This window comes from Oryctolagus cuniculus, chromosome 2 (genome assembly GCF_964237555.1).
Source record: "Oryctolagus cuniculus chromosome 2, mOryCun1.1, whole genome shotgun sequence".
Lineage (NCBI taxonomy): Eukaryota > Metazoa > Chordata > Mammalia > Lagomorpha > Leporidae > Oryctolagus > Oryctolagus cuniculus.
Genome location: NC_091433.1, coordinates 10,076,848 through 10,097,946, shown reverse-complemented (window position 1 = coordinate 10,097,946; position 21,099 = coordinate 10,076,848). Strand labels below are relative to the sequence as shown.

The window sequence follows — 21,099 nt, the reverse complement described above, 5'->3', positions numbered from 1 at the left end:
CATCTTTGGTTTATAAAGGATGTCTTAACCATGAACTATCAAAGGGGCTAAAATCAACTTTCTTTAAAACTCTTATATTTTCCTTTTATTCAATCTTTTACCTATTCTATATCACTGCACATGAATCAGAACCGCACATCACAAAATTGCACAGGGATTACAAATATTACATCCAGTCTGCATAAAATCGAATTCCACTACCGACCAGATCACAAAATGGCTGCACTCTCTAATCTAAAACTAATTTGCATATTGTACACATGTAAGACATTTTTTTTAACTTGAGTCACAATAATGCATGCAAGTTTGCTTTTTAAACAAATTTTATAATTTGTTCATGCTACCTAGATTCAAGAGAGCTTTTTTTGAGCATTTGCAATACCTCACCTCTTGTTAGTTAGTAATTCTAGTGCATGCATATGGTGTATACAGGTAAGTAAACATGCATTTTTTTTCACATTCTAAAACTATGGCAGTTTAGGCCATATTGTGCTGCCTGCATTTTATCTGCAATGCAGTGTGTCTCTAACTTTTTCAATCCCGTATTAATAGGTGGCATTTACACATAACACCTATATAGCAGCAAAGCTAATACAGCTTGTGATTAAAAATGTTTAAAAATAGCTAATAAATCAGATTATCTTGAGGTATTATTTCTTGCAAGTCAAAATGGAGAGCAAAAAAATCAACCCTAATTTTTAGTTTATGTATACACTGAAAATAGCAACAATAAAAATAAGCATTTGTAGCAGACATATTCCATCTTCACTATTATTTTGCTACCTTTGGTAAATTACTGGGGCAGATCTTGAAGTTAAAAACCCATGTTTAGAAATAAGTGCACGCTTCACCCACTATATAGCAGCAGACTGTTGCCCCTACGCAAAACATTCTCATATCTAATTTTAACTTTACATATAAAAATAACTTGGAGAAAATACAAAAAAACATTTTATTTTAACATGAAAATATCACAAAAATTAGTAAGCCTGAGATGTAGGGTTTTGGTGAAAAACAAGAGGCTTGTAGTGTTTTGGCTGCTGATAAAGATGCATGTATTGATAGCTGGGGTGAAAAGCAGAAGAATGCACTTATTTCTTCTGCATGTCAGTATCTTCAGACACAGGAAGCCACATGCACCCTTTCCTCCCTCGTTAAACAGAGGCCGGTGTGCTATTCTTAGTTCCAGCGAAAGTGGATCTGACGTGGGCGATCAGCACCTTCCTTCACCAATGGCTTATGGAACTCACGTCCTGCACGAGAGTGGATATTTGCCCAACAAAACTCACAGTAATACTGCAGGCAAGTGACATTGGCACAAAAGAAGGGAGCAAATTTTCCACCACAGCGTGCGCCCTGGCATTCATCACACATCTGGTCATCTAGCACATATGGCTTTACCTCCACCTAGAAAAAGAGGAAGACAAAAATGTCTCATTAGAGTTTGCTCATGAAAACAAATTAGGAATAATTTAAAACGTTTATATGGTGTACCAGATAAAAGGACCAGCATTGAAATTTGAGAAAACAGGAAGTTTCTCAGAGAGGCATCTTTACCATATGGGTTAAAAAAAAAATCGGGAATGGGTGTTTGGTGCAACAGTTAAAACAAAACGCTGCTTGAGATACCTAAACCCCATATCAGACTGCCTGGGTTTGAGTCTTGGCTCCACTTCTGATTCCAGCTTCCTGCTAAGGTACACCCTGGGAGGCAGCAGATGTGGACTACTGCCACCCACCCATGTGGGAGATGTAGGTTTGAGTTCTGGTCTCCTGGCTTCTGTCTGGCCTAACCATGGGTGTTATAGGCATTTGGGGAGTGAACCAAAGGATGGAAGAACTCTGTCTCTCTGCACTTCAAATAGAATAAAATCAGTCATCTTTTCTTGTGCTAATTGTCTTTTTACATACAATCTTTTCATGTTCATAACTGGCTGTGTGGTTAAATTATGTGTACTTAATTTGGTAATCTTGTTTATTTAAAAACTTTTTTTTACTAACTTATTTATTTGAAAGGCAGAGACAGAGAGAGCAGCCATCCGTTGGTTCACTCCCCAGATGCCTACAACATCTTGGGGCTAGGCCAGCCTGATGCTTCAGAAGAATATAAACTAAAGGGTGTTTATTATATTTTCCACAGATAGAAGATACTTTTTTAAAAAAGAAAAACAACAGGATTATCAAGTAGCCATTGAAGACAAATAGCGCTCACATCCCTCCCTCCCCACCCCATCACAATACCACCTGTGAGATGGGCCACCTAGGCACTGACTTGGCAGCCTTGTCTCCTGCAGGTCAGAGCTGCAGCTTGCTTGTAAATAATTGTATAGACAAACCAAAACTGCACATAATCTAATGAAGGGCACATCTAGGCTTCCGAGGGTGTGTAAGATATAAAGTAAAAGCTTCACTGTGAAGGCTGACTCAGCAGAAGATGGCCAACTGCAGTCAGCTCTGAATGGTACAGATCTTTCAACCTCAGCCTCCACATCTGTGAACTGAGAATAACAGCACCTGTCTCAGAGTTGGGAGGATTGCATTAGACATGTGAAAGCATAAGACAGTTCTTGGCACATGGTGAATACTCTGAATATCAGAGGTGACCACTGATAGCTATGACTGCCTTGTGATAATTTCTTGAATGGGAGGTTATTACCTTTGTCTGGCTGAATAGTGCCAGATGGCCTAAGATCTCAGTTGTTACTTTAGAGAGGACAGAAAATTGAGTGTTTTGAAGGGCTGACATTTGAGATAAAGCAGAATTTTCCCATGGTAAAAAATAATGACCCAACAACTTCTATTCTGAATGCAGTCTACTGAAATACTTGTATGTGGACAGAAAATGAATACCTCAGGATATTCTCTGCAATATCAGTTGTAAGAATGAAACAGACTGAAAACATCAAAAAATTGATGAAAAGTGCTGTAGGACAAACATCTGATAGGAAAGTAATGGGATTACATTATTGTTCATATTTGTATTCTATTGATTAGTGTTAGGAAAAGCATCCTTTATATACAGTGGGCATTTTGCTTTTCTGAATTGCCTCTTTATATCCTTTGCAGATTTTCCTGCTATTGTTTCTTTTTTTTTTTCATTGATTTATGAAGTTTTCTTTGCCAGGTAAGAATTTTTTCCAAGAGTAATTAACTTTTATTTACTTTTCAAAAGTTTTAAAGCCTTGAAGGGGCACAGCATCACGTGAGTTCTGTGTCCAGTGGCTTTTGCAGTAAAGCTGCTTTGGAACCATGCCACTGTTTCTATGAGCACGAGTTACCTTTCCCTAGATTACTCTGGTTTTGTTAGGTTCATGGGCAGGGAGTCACTGTGTTGTTCTGTGCTCTGTGCATATATAACACATTTCTTGTCTGAAGAGAACTCAGTTCCGTCATGTGCATAAACACCTTCAATTTTAAGAAGTGTCCTCTTTTGTTCTGGAGACCCTGCTTACAGACAGCAAAAATGGCCTTGCATCGCAGCCTGCCAGACATAGCTGCCTTTTAGAAGTCTTGTTCCAAAGCTCCAAGATGTTGGAAAGAGCCAGTTAAGAATTTCTAATTGGTTTTCCAGTGATGCTTGATTTGTAAAACACTTTTTGACACAAATTGAAATTTTTAAGCTCAATTTTTATCTCTCAATTTGTTTCTTTATTAATTCTATCTTTCTTTTTCCAGGCTGTGATTTTTTTATTATCTCTATTACAATGATAATCAAGGAACAGCATTACTTAACAAAGGTAGCATAAGAATTGTTTTCCACATTTTATTTGAAAAGTGTGGGGAGAGAGAGAGAGGGAGAGAGAGAAAGAGAGAGAACGAACATGGGGGCCAGGTGGGAGTGGGGAGGATCTTCTATCTGCTGGTTCACTCCTGAAATGCTCAGAATAGCTGGTGCTGTTGCAGACCAAAACAAGGAGCCAAGAACTCCATCTGAATTTCCCATGAGGGTGGCAGAGACCCACATACCTGGGCTTTCATTAGCTGCAGAAACTTGGATGGGAAGCAGGAGTGGGAACTGGAATCAGGCACTCTGATATGGGATGTGGGTATCCCAAGAGGCAACTTAACCACTGCACCAAATGCTGCCCCAAGAGTCACTGCACATCATATCACTGGAGCATAAGCTTTATAAAGCCCTGCTATACCGTCTGCATCGCAGGCCAAGTACAGAAGAGTCTCAGTGGGCGGGGCCCAGATGTCAAAACCTTCCTAAGTTCCCAGGAGACCAATGTACAGCTGAGGTTGAGAATCACAAGACTAGAGGAACTGAGGCTGGCACTGTGGTGCACTGGGTTAACACCCTGGCCTGAAGCACCGGCATCCCAGATGGGCGCTGGTTTGAGACCTGGCTGCTCCACTTCCAATCCAGCCCTCTGCTATGGCCTGGGACAGCAGCAGAAGATGTCCCAAGTCCTTAGGCCCCTGCAACCATGTGGGAGACCTGGAAGATGCTCCTGGCTCCTGGCTTCGGATTGGCGCAGCTCCAGCCATTGTAGCCAGTTGGCGAGTGAACCACTGGATAGAAGACTTTCCTCTCTCTCTCTCTCTGCCTCTCCTCTCTGTGTAACTCTTTCAAATAAATAAATAAATTAAAAAAAAAAAAAAAGACTAGAGGAGCTTGTAGGTGCAAATCACTTCAAAAAGTGGTTGTATAGACATCTGAGTAGAAGCAGAGTCCCTTCTCTTAAGATAATTTTTTTTAGAGGGCAGAGGGGACAATATTTTCTGTAGCAATGCAAATATTTATTTTCATTTTATTTGACAGGTAGAGTTACAGACAGTGAGAAAGAGACAGAGAAAAAGGTCTTCCTTCTGTTGGTTCACTCCCCAATTGGCCGCTACGGCCGGAGCTGCGCTGATCTGAAGCCAGGAGCCAGGTGCTTCTTCCTGGTCTCCCATGTGGGTGCAGGGGCCCAAGCACTTGGGTCATCCTCCACTGCCCTTCTGGGCCACAGTGAAGAGCTGGACTGGAAGAGGAGCACCAGGGACTAGAACCCAGCGCCCATATGGGATGCCAGTGCCGCAGGCAGAGGATTAACCAAGGGAGCCATGGCGCCGGCCCTCGTAGCAATGCAAATAAAAAAGCCATTCTGTATTGCTGAACTGAACCTATTCTGTACTTCCTTTCTAAATGGTATGATTTGGTGATTATAACGATTACTTCCACAGTACATTAGTATTAACTAACCAGCTTTTCTGAACCCCAAAGTAGTCTTTTAATGTGCCAAAAAGCCTGAAAAGAGGCTTCAAGAAATTGTTACACTGGGAAAATAACAACCCATTCAAGTTAATATTTATTTGGAAATAAAAATAATTTATCCCATATTCTCAGTATATCTCAGTTGTACTACAAATGTAAAAAAATGATTATTTTAGAATACTGGTTAACTGTACTGGAACAACTCAGAGATTTTAGTATAAAATAGATTTGTTAATGGACAACTGAGTTTTGCTTCCTTTTCCCTATATTAGATGGCAATCAGTACTCAGAATTACTCCACAGGGTAGCTTTCAGTTATCATTCATAGATCTTCTTAGAAGTTCTCACTGGGATGACCTAAGTAACAGTATGAAAGAGCCAATGCTTTAACTTCCATCAATTACTTTAGGTATGTGTGTTTATTTTAATTTTATGACAAATGAAAATTGAAAAATATCACTTACTGTTTACTGAATTGTTCTAAGCACTTACATGTATTTGAATTCACCTAATCCTCAAAATAATTGGGAAATTATTGAAAAAACATACTTTTTTTGTTTTCCATTTTGTAAGTGAGGAAAAACAGCATAATGAAGGCTAATTTGCCCAGAACTACAGAGAAAATGGTAGTCAGGGATGTGATCCCAGACATGGTGGCTCCAGAGTGCAAGCTTAGAAAACAAGCCGCGTTTCCACAGTTAGAAGGATAGTTGAGTGCTTTTTTTTTTTTTTTTTTTTTTTAAATTTTTGACAGGCAGAGTGGACAGTGAGTGAGAGAGAGAGAAAGGTCTTCCTTTGCCATTGGTTCACCCTCCAATGGCTGCCGCGGCTGGGCTGCTGCAGCCGGCGCATCATGCTGATCCAAAACTAGGAGCCAGGTACTTATCCTGGTCTCCCATGTGGTTGCAGGGCCCAAGGACTTGGGCCATCCTTCACTGCACTCCCAGGCCATAGCAGAGAGCTGGCATGGAAGAGGGGCAACCAGGACAGAACCCGGCGCCCCGACTGGGGCTAGAACCCGGTGTGCCGGTGCCGCAGGCGGAGGATTTGCCTATTGAGCCACGGTGCCGGCCGATAGTTGAGTTTTATGAGCACATATAAAAATCTGACATGGCTTTAAAATGACAACATTCTTATATTATACTCAAGGTTTAAAGTATGTTCAAAGATTTTTACATTTGAAGAGTATTTTGATATAATACCCTTTAACCCTAAGAATTAAAGGAGTATCAAAATAGTGTTTGAACTGTCTGAATTATATTATTAACTCCTTATTATGACATAAGTGATTTCTTAGTATACAACTTACTCGTTTATCAATATCACCATGCTGAAGCTGAACAAATCGAGCACTAATGGCAGCAATGTAGCTCTGCTGATTGGAGAAAGCAACTCGCCCAGCACCTTTTGGGTATTTTAGCTCAGGATCCGTATCAATTCCTGCATAACAAACTCCACCATACAGCCGGTCCATGATCATAGCAAGTTCCACTTCAAAAGGAAAAGAGGTGCACATCAAACATGAGGAAAAACATTGTAAGCACGTTTTTCATTTCTAAGGAAAAGCCAATGGGATACAAACGTTTAACCAGGAAAAGGACATTAGACAAGCAGTCATTAAAGCAGAGACAGGGATTAAGGGAGCCTTTTTTCCCTCTTCAAATTAGGCTCATTACCCCCAACATCTACTCATCTACCAGCACTAGACCCATTAAACTCATTTACTCTTGTCTTCTCTCCTGGGGTGAATAAACAGTGCCGTGCTCCTCTCTAAATTCATCCTTTGACCTACATTCTAGATCCCATCCACTCTCATTACGGAAGGACACTGCTTTCCAATTCTCCTTCTGCACCGTCAGTTTTCTCCTCATACCTGACCATTCCCCAAGCATTCTATAATTTGTCCCAACTTTAAAAAAAAAAAAAAAAGTTCTCATAGCCCGACTTCGTCTTCTCAACTACTGACTCACTTCTCTGTTCCTCTTTAGAGTCAAATTTTTCAAATTTTTTCCTGTACCCCCAATTCCTCTTCTTCCATTCTTTATCCAATCTTTTCTAATCAGACTATCACCCTTGAACTCCATTTTAATGGCTCACATGTCCCTACTGCCAGGTTCCATTGTCAAACTGCTTGTAGGCAGCATTTAGCATACACAATCTCTTCCTTCTCCCTGGAACACTTTCTCCATTTGGCTTCTAAGATACATTAATAATTCTATTTCTATCTCCTTGATAACTTCTTGGTGGTCTTCAATGATAGTTCTTCTTCAACTCTTCAATTTTTCATTGTCAGAGTCTCCTAATTTTTTTGTCTTTGTATCTCACCAGGCTTTGGTGACTTTATCCCATGTACAGCTTTACATACTATCCATATGTTTCAAGCTCCCAACTTTATATTTCTAGTCTAGGCTTCTGCCTGGACTCCAGAGTCATACAAACAATGTCTACTGGATAACTCCTATTGATATTTAACAGACACTGCAACATTCAGTGTGTTAAAAGTGTAACACACATAAAAATCATCTCTATCCCATTATTTCTGCAGTGAGTTTTGCTGGCCCAACTGGTAAGCAACAAGAAGGATGATGCCAAGTCAAGATCCTTTGCTTCCTCCTGTTTTCCTTTTCCTCACTGCACATGTAATCCTGTGAACTTGAATTTCATAACATATCTAGAATCCATCTATTTACCTCCATTACTAACATCCTGTTGGAAGTGATCACTATTTTATTATATGATTCATGGTACTAGCCTTATCTCTTTGTTTTTGACCTTGCTTTCCTATTTACCTTTAAAATAGCAGCAAGAATGATTCTCTTAAAATATATACCAGACATCCATTAACTTAATTGAAATTTCTATTTAGGATTTCCTTTTTTAAAATTTTATTTAGTAAAAATAATTTTCCAAAGTACACTTTATGGATTACAATGCCTTTTCCCCCCATAACTTCCCTCCCACCCACACCCCTCCCATCTCCCGCTCCCTCTCCCATTCCATTCACATCAAGATTCATTTTCAATTATCTTTATATACAGAATATCAATTTAGTATATATTAAGTAAAGATTTCATCAGTTTGCACCCACAAAGAACATAAAGTGTAAAATACTGTTTGAGTACTAGTTATAGCATTACTTCACATTGGCCAACACATTAAGGACAGAGATCCCACATAAGGAGTAAGTACACAGTGACTCCTGTTGTTGACTTAACAATTTGACACTCTTGTTTATGGCGACAGAAATCTCCCTAGGCTCTAGTCATGAGTTTCCAAGGCTACGGAAGCCTTTTGAGTTCACCGACTCTGATCATATTTAGACAAGGTCATAGTCAAAGTGGAAGTTCTCTCCTCCCTTCAGAGAAAGGTAGCTCCTTCTTTGATGGCCCCATTCTTTCTGCTGGGATCTCACTTGCAGAGACCTTTCATTTAGGTTTTTTTTTTTTTTTCCTTTTTTTTTTTTTTTTTTTTTTTTTTTTTTTGCCAGAGTGTCTTGGCTTTCCATGCCTAAAATACTCTCATGGGCTCTTCAGCCAGATCTGAGTGCCTTAAGGGCTGATTCTGAGGCCAGAGTGCTGTTTAGGACATCTGCCATTCTATGAGTCTGCTGTGTATCCCACTTCCCATGTTGGATCGTTCTCTCCCTTTTTTATTCTATCAGTTAGTATTCACAGACACTAGTCTAGTTTTTGTGATCCCTTTGACTCTTAGACCTATCCGTGTGATCAATTGTGAATTGAAATTGATCACTTGGACTAGTGAGATGGCATTGGTACATGAAATCTTGATGGGATTGTATTGGAATCCCCTGGCACATTTTTACTAATAGTGCCACAAACTTGTGTTCAAAACCAAGATCACAACCTTACCTCCTAACCTACACTCTTCTCCAGGGTCCTTACATCTCAGTAAAAGGTACCACTATCTGCCTTGTGGCTTAAAATTGGAAGCTGAGATTCAGCCTTGCAGTTACCTCATACGTATCTGTGACATCTGTTCAGCTGGCTCTTTTCCCACTACCATTACTAACCCAAGCTATCCTTGTGTTTTTTTTTTTTTTTTCTGGGTTGCAGTAATAGGCTCCTAAACTAGTCTACACATATTTATTCAATCTTGCTCCCCTCCCTATGAGGCATTTGCCAAATTGATCTTTTATAACTATAAATATGACCACATTCCTCCTCTGCCTAAAAACTCTTTAATGGTGTTCCTTTCCTCTGAGTACAAATATTACTTTTTCCACATCTTCTTGTGTTTCCCCTCCCTCACTCTCTTTGCTTCCTTCAATTCCTCTAAGGAACCCTGCTTTGAGCCACTCAAGATTTTGGAATATGCTGTATCCTTTGTCTGAAACACACTCCCCACATCCCTCCTACCATATCACCCTGACTCCTTCTAATCAATCTTTATGGGTCATCTCAAATACCAGTATCTTTAAGATAAAAACTATATCACATTGCCTTGTGATATGCTCCTCTACTCCCTGTAGTCTTCATAGCAATCATCATTTCTGTTAAGCATCCACACTGTGAACAGATATTTAACACATTCTCCTAAGACTGGAAGATGATGTTCTCAGTGATGGGAATCACTGATATACTCCACACGGTGCATGGCACACACAGTGGGCATTTACATCTACAGCTGTGTTTCTATAGGTCATCTTTCAATAGATTCTTAGTTCCTTGTTAACAATAAACAGAAGTTTACCACTCACTCATCTGAAATGCTACTTTAGTTGATAGTTAAAATACAAAAAAAGAAAAAAATCCATTTTTTTTCAAACACCAGAATCAACCCACATAAAATAGAACCCAAATTCTCACATATGAGAGAATGAGTTACATTTACAAGTCAGAAGTATTTAAGTAGCTTCTTCTCATAGAATCTGTTTGGGAGTTAGTTATTAATATGGACAGATGAGCTTTCACCTTTCCAGCTACTTGAGTTTCATATGGGGGTCACAGAATTAGTCTCAAAATTCTATGGACAGCAAACAGTGGAGCATGAGACACTGCCTCTGCCTAACCTAATAGTGTCACACACACAACTGCTGCCAAACAGTTGCTGAGTTGACAAATTCATATTCAAATATCTATTCTTTAAATCAAGTTTGTTAACATTTTACTTACCAGCCCTTAATGGCCTGGGAACGCCTCCAACAAAAATTGTTTTGCGGGGATCCAAAGGCTGAGAACCATCCATTACAAAATCGCTATCACTCAAATTCCAAGGACGAATTTGAACCTATGAAGAAAATTATATTTGGTCTTATTCTCTGGATAGCTCATGCTATTTTCTGCCAGTTAACACTGATTTTTTTTTACTGTTAAAAAATGTGTACAGTTGAATTTGTAAACAGATTACTGGTATAATTTTTTATCTGGATTCTATAAAATCACCTGGGTGTTTTCAAGACTGAACTCAACATGGGAGTTCAATTTTTTTTTTAATTCATTAACAACCACTTTAAAATAGTTTTGGAAAACTGGCATTTGTATCCCACAGTTCATGTGGTATCTGCTTACTGGTTTGTCCTTGATAGTAGGGCTGGAAACACACAGATAGAGCTTTCCATCCTCTTCAATACAAGCATCAATCAGTGCCTGAACTGAGCTCTCTTCTTGAAAGAGAAGGAATGCGTAGCCTGCAAGAATCATTGAAATGACACAATATGACAAGGCAAGCGATTTCACCCAAAATGTCAGTACTGTTTAGAAGATACATTTTTAAAAAAAAATTATTTAAGAAGCATAGTGATAGAGGTGGGAAGGGGGAGAGAGAAAGAGAAAGCGAGAGAGCTCCCACTCTCTGAAATAGTCCCCAAATTTCTGCAAGGGCTAGGCTTGACTGGGCTGGATTCAGGTGAAACCAGGAGCCAAGAATGCAATCCAGGTTTCACACGTGTGTGGCAGGAGCCCAATTTTCTTGAGCCAAGATTGCTGCCTCCCAGGGTATGCTTTAGCATCCAGCTGGAGTCAAGAGCCAGAAACTGAACCCAGGCACTGCAACAGGGGAGGCGGTAGTCTTAACCTCTAGGCTAAAAGCCTACTCTCAGGAAACAGGTGATTTTGAAAAAAATAAAACTATCAAATAAGAGTAGAAACATTAAATACCTTCTATAGGAGAACAAAACAGAAAAATGGATACTCAGAAACACAATTTGCTACTCATACAGACTACTTAGTGACAGTTAACATACTTAGAACTTTATATGAACTATTTCATTTTTACTCTCACAAGTTGATGGAACATTTTTCCCAATTTACAGAAGAAAAAAACTGAGGTGCAAAGAAGTTAAATGCTTAAATTCAGTCTCAAACTAGGCAGTGATTTCAAATCCAGGTCAGTCTCAAGGTTTCTCACGCTGTCTCTAGTAATGATACTGCCTTCTTAAGGAACTTGATAGAACTGTCAGTGCTTATATATGAAGCTGGGTTTCTATGTATGCCCTTGTGGAACACAAGTTGTAGAGCACACTGTTGGACAAGAACATGCTTGGAAAGGCTCAGGAAATTCCATAAGCAGTTATTCAGCCAACTACTTGGTACGAGACTGATTTGAGTCCTCAACCTCTAGGTACCTCAGTTCTAGTTTCCCAAAAACTTTCAAACGATACTAAGAAAAGGCTACCCCAGGGAGGATGGAATGAAACATGTTCCCTAAGGATGGGTCAGAACTTTTAAATCAAATCTCTACTTAGGTGAGTAACAAGACATTTCTCAAAATATTTGGAGATGATGTTTACACTTGGACCCAATCTCCTGCTTAGAGTTCTGTACCACTGGGGAATATACTTTTCCTCCTTTTCTTGTGAGTAAGCAACTGTCATTGTTAATAAAAAAAACGCACCCAGCAGACAGAACAGACTTATTAAAAAAAGAAGGCATCAAAATATATATCGTATGTTAACTATTATGTGATTATTTTCAGCAGCGGTAACTATAAGTTTCCTAAAAACATCTCATCTTGACAACATTTTAATGCAAATAAATGTAGAGTATTATAATCTAGTCCCAATATGAAGCAGCTATCAAGCAGGCCATGTATGTCTGTTCGAAGAATAATTAAGAAGTGTGAGGTTACGTTCTACTCAGAATTAAAAAAAACTATAGCTTAATGGCATTTATGTGACAAAGGATTGATGTGGAATAAAAGTATTTTTGTAATAAAATTAAAATACTTGATTGGATAAAAAACCTTAAGTCATTCAACAAAATCTACATAAATAGAAACTTCCACAGGAAGATTACTGAAGATTAAAAGACATCTTAGATTTTCAATTGCTAAAAAAATTTGAATATGCTTGAAAATATGACAACTGTTTTCTTTAAGGCTTTAATTTTGATACAAACTAAGAATATGACGAGAACTATAAGTTTTGTAATACTCAAGAGGATTACTAAAACAGTATTTTAAATTCATTATTTTAATGTGGCTTAATTTTTAGTATTAGTACTGCTTAATTTAAAGTATATTAAATTTAATATTTTAATATTATTATTATTATTGTTACAAAAGAAATGTTTTTACCACAGAAGTTAATAAAGCAATATGGTAGGTGAATTATGACCTAGCTAATGCAAGCTATTAGCTATAAAAATATTCCTACAAAAAACACAGCCTATAATAGTTTTTTTGAGTTTATTAAAACAATCCAATAATCACATCAGTTGAACAATGTTCACTGTAAAGGAAATGCAGCCATATGTGTGGCTCAGCATCTCTGGGCTTGAGACAATGCTTTACTTACAAGGCAACTTCACCTGCTGGATGCAGACTCTATACTCATCATTTTCAAACTATGGAACATGTCAAATTATAGAAATGACAAAAATATTTGAAAAAACAAGGTTTGGGAACACTGGTCTTTGGGAATGACTACAACTATTAAGTACCAGAAAACTGACTTTTTATCCTATTTTTTTTTTCCAGTTTGAGAAGTTAAAAAAAAGTCTCAAAAATCACTGACAATGATGGCAACAACAATGAAGACAACTACTATTCTGGTTCATTAGATTTGTTCCAACCCAGACTACTAGGATTAGAACAAACTATCTCCTTATATGAATAAATGGTTGAAGTAACAACATGGATTTCTCTTAACCAAATCAATTCTCATTTCTTTCTAACACTACAGCTATCCCTCAGGATCCATGGGGGATTGGTTCAATAACTCCTTATGGATACCAAAATTCAGGTACTCAAGTCCCATGTATAAAACGGTGGAGTGCGTGCATATAGCCTATGCCTATCCTCTTGTATACCTTATAATATTCTATGTAAATAGCTGTTATAGTGTGTTGTTCAGAAAATGATGACAAGAAAAAAGTAGTATGTAAACATTCAGTATATTCACTATTTTTTCCCAATTATTTTCAACCTGCACTTTCAACCCTGAATACTGTACACTGCAAATTGGTTGAATGTGCAAATGCAGAACCCAGGAAAAGAGGCCTTACTGTGTTCTTCAACTCCTGTTTCAAGCTCTGTTCAACTTTTTATTCACTTAAATTGCAAAGTTCCTTTTAGATTTAACTCAAAATTTCTCAGTGACCATTTTCCCCACCTACTTAGTAATTCATCCTACAGTACTTATTATTGTATACAGGAATATTATTTTGGGGACTAGTTTTCATTCTAATAATTATTAAGTATATAAGAATACAAATATCAAAAGGTGAATAAAGACAGTCTTACAGACTAGCGAAATAAGCTGACATTAATAAATAATCACAGATTTGTAAAGATGTAAAAATGTGACACTGCAACTGTGAGGAGTACTGCGAAAGAGAAAGAAGGTGTTGGGAGCTGGGAGGGCCAGCACCAGGAGGAATGACCTCATTAGGTAGGTCCGCAGAGCTTTCCATGAGTAACTGAGGTCAACAGAGGAACATACAGAAAAGCTCTGGGGCAGCAGAGAGCAAGGCCACTTTGTTAGACTGGAAGAACAAATGGCAATAGAGGAAGAAGCAGTTAGAGGGGAGGCCAGGCAGGGCCAGTGTATGTTTGCCTTTATCTTAACAGTAAGAGAAATCACTGAAAGTTTTTAAGTAGAGGAGTAATGGGATAGTACCATGAGATGAATTTGCAGAGACCACTGTGCCTGTAACGGGGGTAAAAATTGCAGGGGGCAAGAGTTGTACACTGAACTAAAAGGATGGCTGAAGAAATCCAGGCAAGGCATGATGGCAGCGTAGGCAGGAACCTTAGAAACTGACAGGCATTTTTACTCAACAACCAAAACAAACAGTATAAAAGGACAGAGAGTAAAACCTTACACAATAGTTTAAAACTAAGCAAACAAATGGAGATTTCTCTCTATATGAAACTAATTTTCTCTTTAATCCAGAGGTTTGAGACCTCCTAAATACCAAAAGTGCTTGAAAACTAGAGTAAATGGAGAGAGGTCCATAATTTTAATCAGATTTGCATAGAGGCCTGGGATCCAGAATCCCTGTTCAAAAGACGTTCTTGATTCTGTATGTCCAAGATTAAAAACAAAAAACATTGCACTACTCCATTTCTCAAAAGAAAACAATTACAGAGGGTCTGTAAGTCTCAATAACAAAAAGTGAAGATGGTCCATAGAATTCATCACCAACAACTCTTAACTTGTTTTTGTGCCAATAACGTCTCTATCATGTTTCTTTTCTGAAACTTGAAGTCAGACTACTTATCAAATCTACAGGAGTATTTTTTACAGGCCTTCTGATTCACTCAGTAATGAGAATGATAGCATGTAAGAGGGAAATGCTAACTGGCCTGATATGATCAATATACATACTGTACATCTATCAAATGATTACAGTGTACCTCATGTTATCAGTTGAAAATTACACAAATATTTCAATGATGTTCAAAGAATCAAGTTAGCCTTTTAATCTCTTTTACTCACTTCACAAAATCTTCCATTGGCACTTCTGACTGAATTCATATGCTCAATTCTCTTTTCCCTTCTTTCCCTGTCACTGTGGGGGCAAGGTACAGTTCCTCTTCCCACAGATGGTGGCCTCAATCACGTGGTTGTGAACCTGAGTCAGTACAATTGATGATCTCTACCCTCAGACACTCAGTTACAGTACCAGCCTAGCAGTAAGTGACTGACAAAGCTGAGTGTCTGTCCTCTTCACATCTTGTTTCTTTATATAACTAGGGGTTAGAAAAAAGACCTAGCAGTTCACTTTCTTCTCTATTTAAATTATTATTCACCAACAGAGTAGACACTGCTTTTCTGTTTCATCTATTGTTATGTGGCACATGTGTAAATTTTATAACAAACTGCTCATAGCTTTGTATGAGTTTTTTTGCAACAAATAAATTATTCATAAAGATCTTCATTTTACTGTGTAGATGGATTTTTTTCAGATGTCCATATCTAAGTTATTGAGAATGGTGCTTTAGACAGAATTTGCTAATAGGAACCTATTAAGACATTATAAAATCACTGAAGTAAAAATGAAGCAAGCCTCTCGAGTCCTGTTTTTAAATAAAACAGAATAGTTCTCAGGATCCTTCTGCCCCAGTCATCCCAAGTAAGCAGCCTCTACAAATTACTCTGTTAATTTGTATACAAAGATGTGCTCCTAGTCAATTTCGAAGGAAAGGGAGCACACAGAGTAAGCAATTGATACTGTTTCTTTTGCTGTCTTGCAACTGATTCCCAGCAAATATTCACAATGAAAACTCTTACCTTTTGGTGGAAAGTAGGACTTGCTTTCTGCTTTATGAGGCCAATCTACTACCAAAGGGCCAAATCTCCGGAAGCTAGCAGTTATTTCATCTTAAGAAAGCACAACAATATGCATTAAGAATTAGTATTAATTATTCATTCTAATAAATTTTATATTTTTAAGTCACTATTAAGATTTAATATTTATATAAGTACCAAATAATCCATGACACATTACAATATAAATACTGGGAACATCTACTATCCTTAATAAAATATTACATAAAATTTATTTTCATTAATATAAATTCATTTTTAAAATGGAACATCAGCTAGAATAACAATTTTGTATAAATTTAAACATTTTATTAAATATTATGTGGATAGTAATGGCTTTATAGTGTACCAAATCATAAACAGTATTGGCTTAAAAAATGGCAGCATTATATCGAGCTAAAATATAGATCTATTATTGCTTCCCAAGTAAAATTATATTCTTACAGGAAAAAAGGTCTGACAAAATAGGATTTGAATAGCTATAATGACAATAAAATATATTAAGGTTTGATGCAAGCCAGATAGTTTCTATGAAATTCATATGGTGAAATCCAAGGATATGCTCTAAGTTACAGAAATCTTATTATACCTATTAATACTTATGATAACTTGTGGATATCAGAAACATTTAATAGTGTATTTCTCTCAACCTCACAAACATGATTTTAGTTATTCCTAATCTATCTTAAATTCTGTTTCCTTTGTTATTATTACATACAATTGTCACACTTTTTATTAGCTTCTAGGTTTCTATTTATGTTTAGTTTTAATTTATTTTTTTTGGTTTTATAGCCTCTTCTTCACCTATTTCTAAGATTTATTTATTTGAAAATCAGAGCTACAGAGAGGGAAGGACAGATCTTCCATTCTCTGGTTCACTCCCCAGAGGGCTGGGCCAGGTTGAAGCCAGGAGCCAGAAGCTTTATCCAGTCTCCCATGTGGATGGCAGAGGCCCAAGTACTTGGGCCATCTTCCAAAGTTTTTCCCAGGCCAGCAGCAGAGACCTCGATTGGAAGGGGAGCAGCTGGGACACAAACTGGATGCCATATAGGATGCCAGTGTTGCAGGCAGCAGTGCTATGCCACGATGCCAACCTCTTACCTATTTTTAATGGCAAATTTTCCTGTAAGAAGTTAAACTTTCCTTTATTTCATTGTGTATGCATGTATGTATGTATTTTATGGACATATATTCAAATATTTTAGAAAAATAAGTGACATAGGACATGAAAATCTTTCATAAAAATGCTCATATTTTCATATTTATTGTAAGACCTAAGGAATAAAAAGGAAAAAAAGTGCAACATGTTCACTCACATATTCCACTTTTTTTTTTTCATTTTTAGTATGTATTTTTTTACAGCCCAAATCACCACTTTACCTTCATCAATATCTGGAGGAAGACCACCAACAAAAACTTTTCGAGAGAACCGTTCTATCCGTTCTCCATTTTGATGAGCTGAATAACACGTGGGTGAATTCAAAACACTAACTTGATCACTGTGACCATCATCCAGCAAGCCATCATCTATTGGAAAGAGGGAAGAGCGACCTAAAATATAAGAAGAAATACAACCTGAATTTCAGAACTATGAAAATGCTAAATTAAAGTCAAGCATAAAAATATCAAAGACAAATTTCAAGGCAAACAAAGGTGGCCCAGGTGTTAAAAAAATAATTGTTAGAAATAATTTAGATACTTTGTGGTTTTCATTATCTGGTTTCAGAGAAATGCAATCTAAGAATTGCTTAGGGATAAACATAGTCATATGACAATAGTTATATTACAAAAGAAATACTACATCACATCAGTGTTTCATGGACAGCAGCAATAAAGCTAATGTGTGGGGACAGTTTGACAGGATGTCTAACAGTTTTAGAAACTGATGGCAGGAAGAAAGTGACACAGAATACACAGATAAGAAGATAATAATAATAATAATAATAAAACTACTTCCAGACCACAGTAACAAGTAAAACTTGTTAAGGTTAATGGCAACAAGTAAAACTTGTATATAAGATTTTGAACTAATTTATTACATGTGTACAAGTATACATACAGGTAAACAGGGCAGCTGCACATGTGCAAAATACAAAAAGGCATTCCCTTTAGGACTTCTCATGTCCATCTGGACCCACACTTTGGGAGTATACCCTTTTCTTTCTTTTTTTTTTTTTTAAAGATTTATTTATTTTATCTGAAAGAGTTATAGAGAGGCAGAGGGAGAGAGGGAGAGAGGGAGAGAAGGAGAGACAGAGAGAGAGGTCTTCTATCTGCTGATTCACTCCTCAGATGGCCACAATGGCCAGGACTGGGCCAGGCTGAGCCAGGAGCCAGGAGCTTCATCTGGGTCTCCCACATGGGTACAGGTGCCCAAGGACTTGGGTCACCTTCTGCTGCTCTCCCAGGTGCATTAGTAGGGAGCTGGATCAGAAGCAGAGCAGACAGGGCTTGAACCAGCACCCATATGTGATGCCGGGGCTACAGACAGCGGCCTTACCTGCTATGCCGCAGCGCCGGCTCCAGAAGTACATCCTTTTATAAGGCACTCAGAAGCATTCCTGACACTAAACACTCAAGAGGGATCATAAAAAAGAAAAAGACCTAACAAAATACAGTCCCCTGCTCTCAATAAATGTAAATTAAGGAAGATCTACACATGTAACTACAGTAGTATCCACAGGAAAGCTTCAGAGAGATAGCATTCTGGAGGACAGAAGTCTGGCAAATGAAAAGGTAATTTCTTAAATCTCCAAGTGAAATTAGATAGCATTTAAGGTTCTAGAAAGGTAAAGGGATGGGGTTGGTGTTATGGCAGAGCATAAAGCTGCCACCTGCAATGCTGGCTCCCATATGGGTGCTGTTTTATGTCCTGGCTGCTCTACTTCTGATCCTGTTCCCTGCTAATGCATCTGAGAGAGCAGCGGAAGAAATACTTGGACTCCTGCACCCACATGGGAAACCTGGAAGAAGCTCCTGTCTCCTGGCTTTGGCCTGGCGTACTGCTAGCTATTGTGGCTGTCTGGGGGAGTGAACCAGCAGATGAAAGGTATCTCTCTCACTCTCTCTCTTCTTTCTCTGTCTCTCCCTCTAGCTCTTTTAAATAAATAAGTAAATAAATCTTAAAAAAAAAAGAAGGGTAGCAGTGCTTATTGAAGCATTACAGAGGGTAGGACATTTATAAGTAGGTCTGTTTATTGGAACATAGTTTTGAGTAAATTTTCTGCAAGGGAAGAGAAACACAAGAAAGCAAAAGAGAAAAAATGAATTTATTTAAGATAGAGATTAGTTGAAGCATGTCAGACAAAAAGAAAGTAAGAAATGGACAAGCCCTTTGCAGCTAATCAGAGTACTGAGCTTTGAATGTCATGCTACGACAATACTTTATTTAGTAAATGATGAAAAAAAAATCAACTGGAACCAGGAGTTCAAGCAAAGTTACAACTTCCCCGTGTTTTGGGAACACTTAGTTTAGCAAATACAAGTATTGATTAGGTGACTGGAAATGAGCAGATCAGAAACTGTGCAAAGAAAAAAATCTAAACAGTAAAATAAAGATGGGGAAAAATAGGGAGAAAGAATAGAAAAGGAGGAATCAAAGACAGGTTTCATGGGAGGGTTGCATGTGGGAGGGAAGTAATGGGGGGAGGGAAGCCATTGCAATTCATAAGCTGTACTTTGGAAATTTATATTCATTAAATAAAAGTTAAAAAAAAAGGAAGAAACTAAAAAAAAAAAGAAGAAGAATCACCTAACGAAAAAAAAAAAAAGATTTCAGGAAATAAGAATCAATAACTAAATATAAGGACAGTAAATACTTGAAACTCATACAAGAAAGTATAATAAGCTTTAGATGTATAAGTTTCATAAACTCATTCAATGTTCAGAAGAAAATACATGGTAGGATGTAGGAAATAGAATGGTGAAAAAAATGTAGTATTTCCCATAAAATTATTTAGAGTCAACTGATAGTTTAAAGTTCTTTGTAATATGAGTATTAGTGATACAAACTCCAGAGAGAAATGATATGGATAATTCTTTGGGAAACTTACAAGTAGAATGTTCAAAGAAGTAGAGAAAGGAGTGTTAAGAAAGACAAGAAGTCAAACATTACTGACAGTAGCACCAAAGAAAAATAATGCAATAAAAAAAGAACAATTTAGTAACAATATGAGATGTTAAGATAATGATTTTAAAAATTGACACTGTGTTTGAGGATGTGTATTATCTTCAAAAGTAGCAGCTTTAGCAAAGTTGGGTAGGAGTCACACTGCATGTAATTAAGAGTTCTGTGAAGTACAATATAAAATCAAGACTGTACTTTCAACAACTGTTCTAAAGAAGGAAAAAGAATATGAACATAATTGGGTTGTTTTTCTTTCACGATTAAGTGAAGGACTTTTTTGTGTAAGGAGACAATGTACATAATCTATAGCATGTGCCACAATATTTAAGGAACATTCAACATATAGTGTCATCAACGTGCTACCATCTTGAAAAATATGACACATAGTGATGCAAGTGATATAAACAAAGACGATAAGAAATGGGATGGCCTGCGTAAGACTGGGTGGGGGCTAGAAGAAAGGGACTGCTTTCCTGTAAGAGTGAGCTAGCTAGTTAGCTAGCAGCTGGATATAAAAAGTTTATAAGACAAAACAAGAAGGAGAGCGATCATATTTGGTATATGAAACAGGAATTACTTTACAGATTGAAACTTAGATTAAATAAAATGTTAAAAATCCATGTTCACTGAGTTATTAAACTTCCCAAATAATTTTGCTGCCAGAAATAGGAATCACTGAAGTATGAATGCCAATATTCTCAGCGATCAAGGAAAGCAAGCAAGCTCTTCATCAGGTACTGCAGTCTGAGTAGCCCTTGTCTGAAATGCCCAAGTTCACAGATGTTTCAGATTCTGGGATATTTTTGCATAGACTTTACTGGTTGAGCGTCCTAATTTAAAAATCCCAACAAAATCTGAAATGCTCAGTTTGTGTCCTCAAGATAAAAATCCTCCTCACAGACTTTCATCTTCAGAAAAAATATAGTTCATAAATGTTTAGACTCTAAAGAGCAACACAAACACAGTGACAAAATAAGCACTTCCAGGAAGAGGTGACTCAAGAATGACTTGAAATTTTGTTGACTGTAATATTGTAGGCACACT

At 37.5% G+C, this 21,099-nt stretch overlaps 1 protein-coding gene across 6 annotated transcripts in view; it reads right to left on the bottom strand.

Moving 5' to 3' along the window:
- CPEB2 (cytoplasmic polyadenylation element binding protein 2) overlaps positions 1–21,099 on the bottom strand; it is a 71,056-nt gene that overhangs the window by 2,618 nt on the left and 47,339 nt on the right. For all 6 annotated transcript variants that reach the window (XM_051830096.2, XM_051830101.2, XM_051830084.2 and 3 more), the window contains 6 exons: positions 17,310–17,480; positions 15,894–15,983; positions 10,729–10,847; positions 10,333–10,447; positions 6,510–6,691; positions 1–1,407 (listed from right to left, as the gene is read on the bottom strand). The exon at positions 1–1,407 is cut by the window's left edge and continues 2,618 nt beyond it. In XM_051830096.2, the coding sequence (XP_051686056.2) occupies positions 1,180–1,407; positions 6,510–6,691; positions 10,333–10,447; positions 10,729–10,847; positions 15,894–15,983; positions 17,310–17,480 (905 nt within the window). In that variant the 3' untranslated portion in view covers positions 1–1,179. The remainder of the gene's footprint in view (positions 1,408–6,509; positions 6,692–10,332; positions 10,448–10,728; positions 10,848–15,893; positions 15,984–17,309; positions 17,481–21,099) is intronic.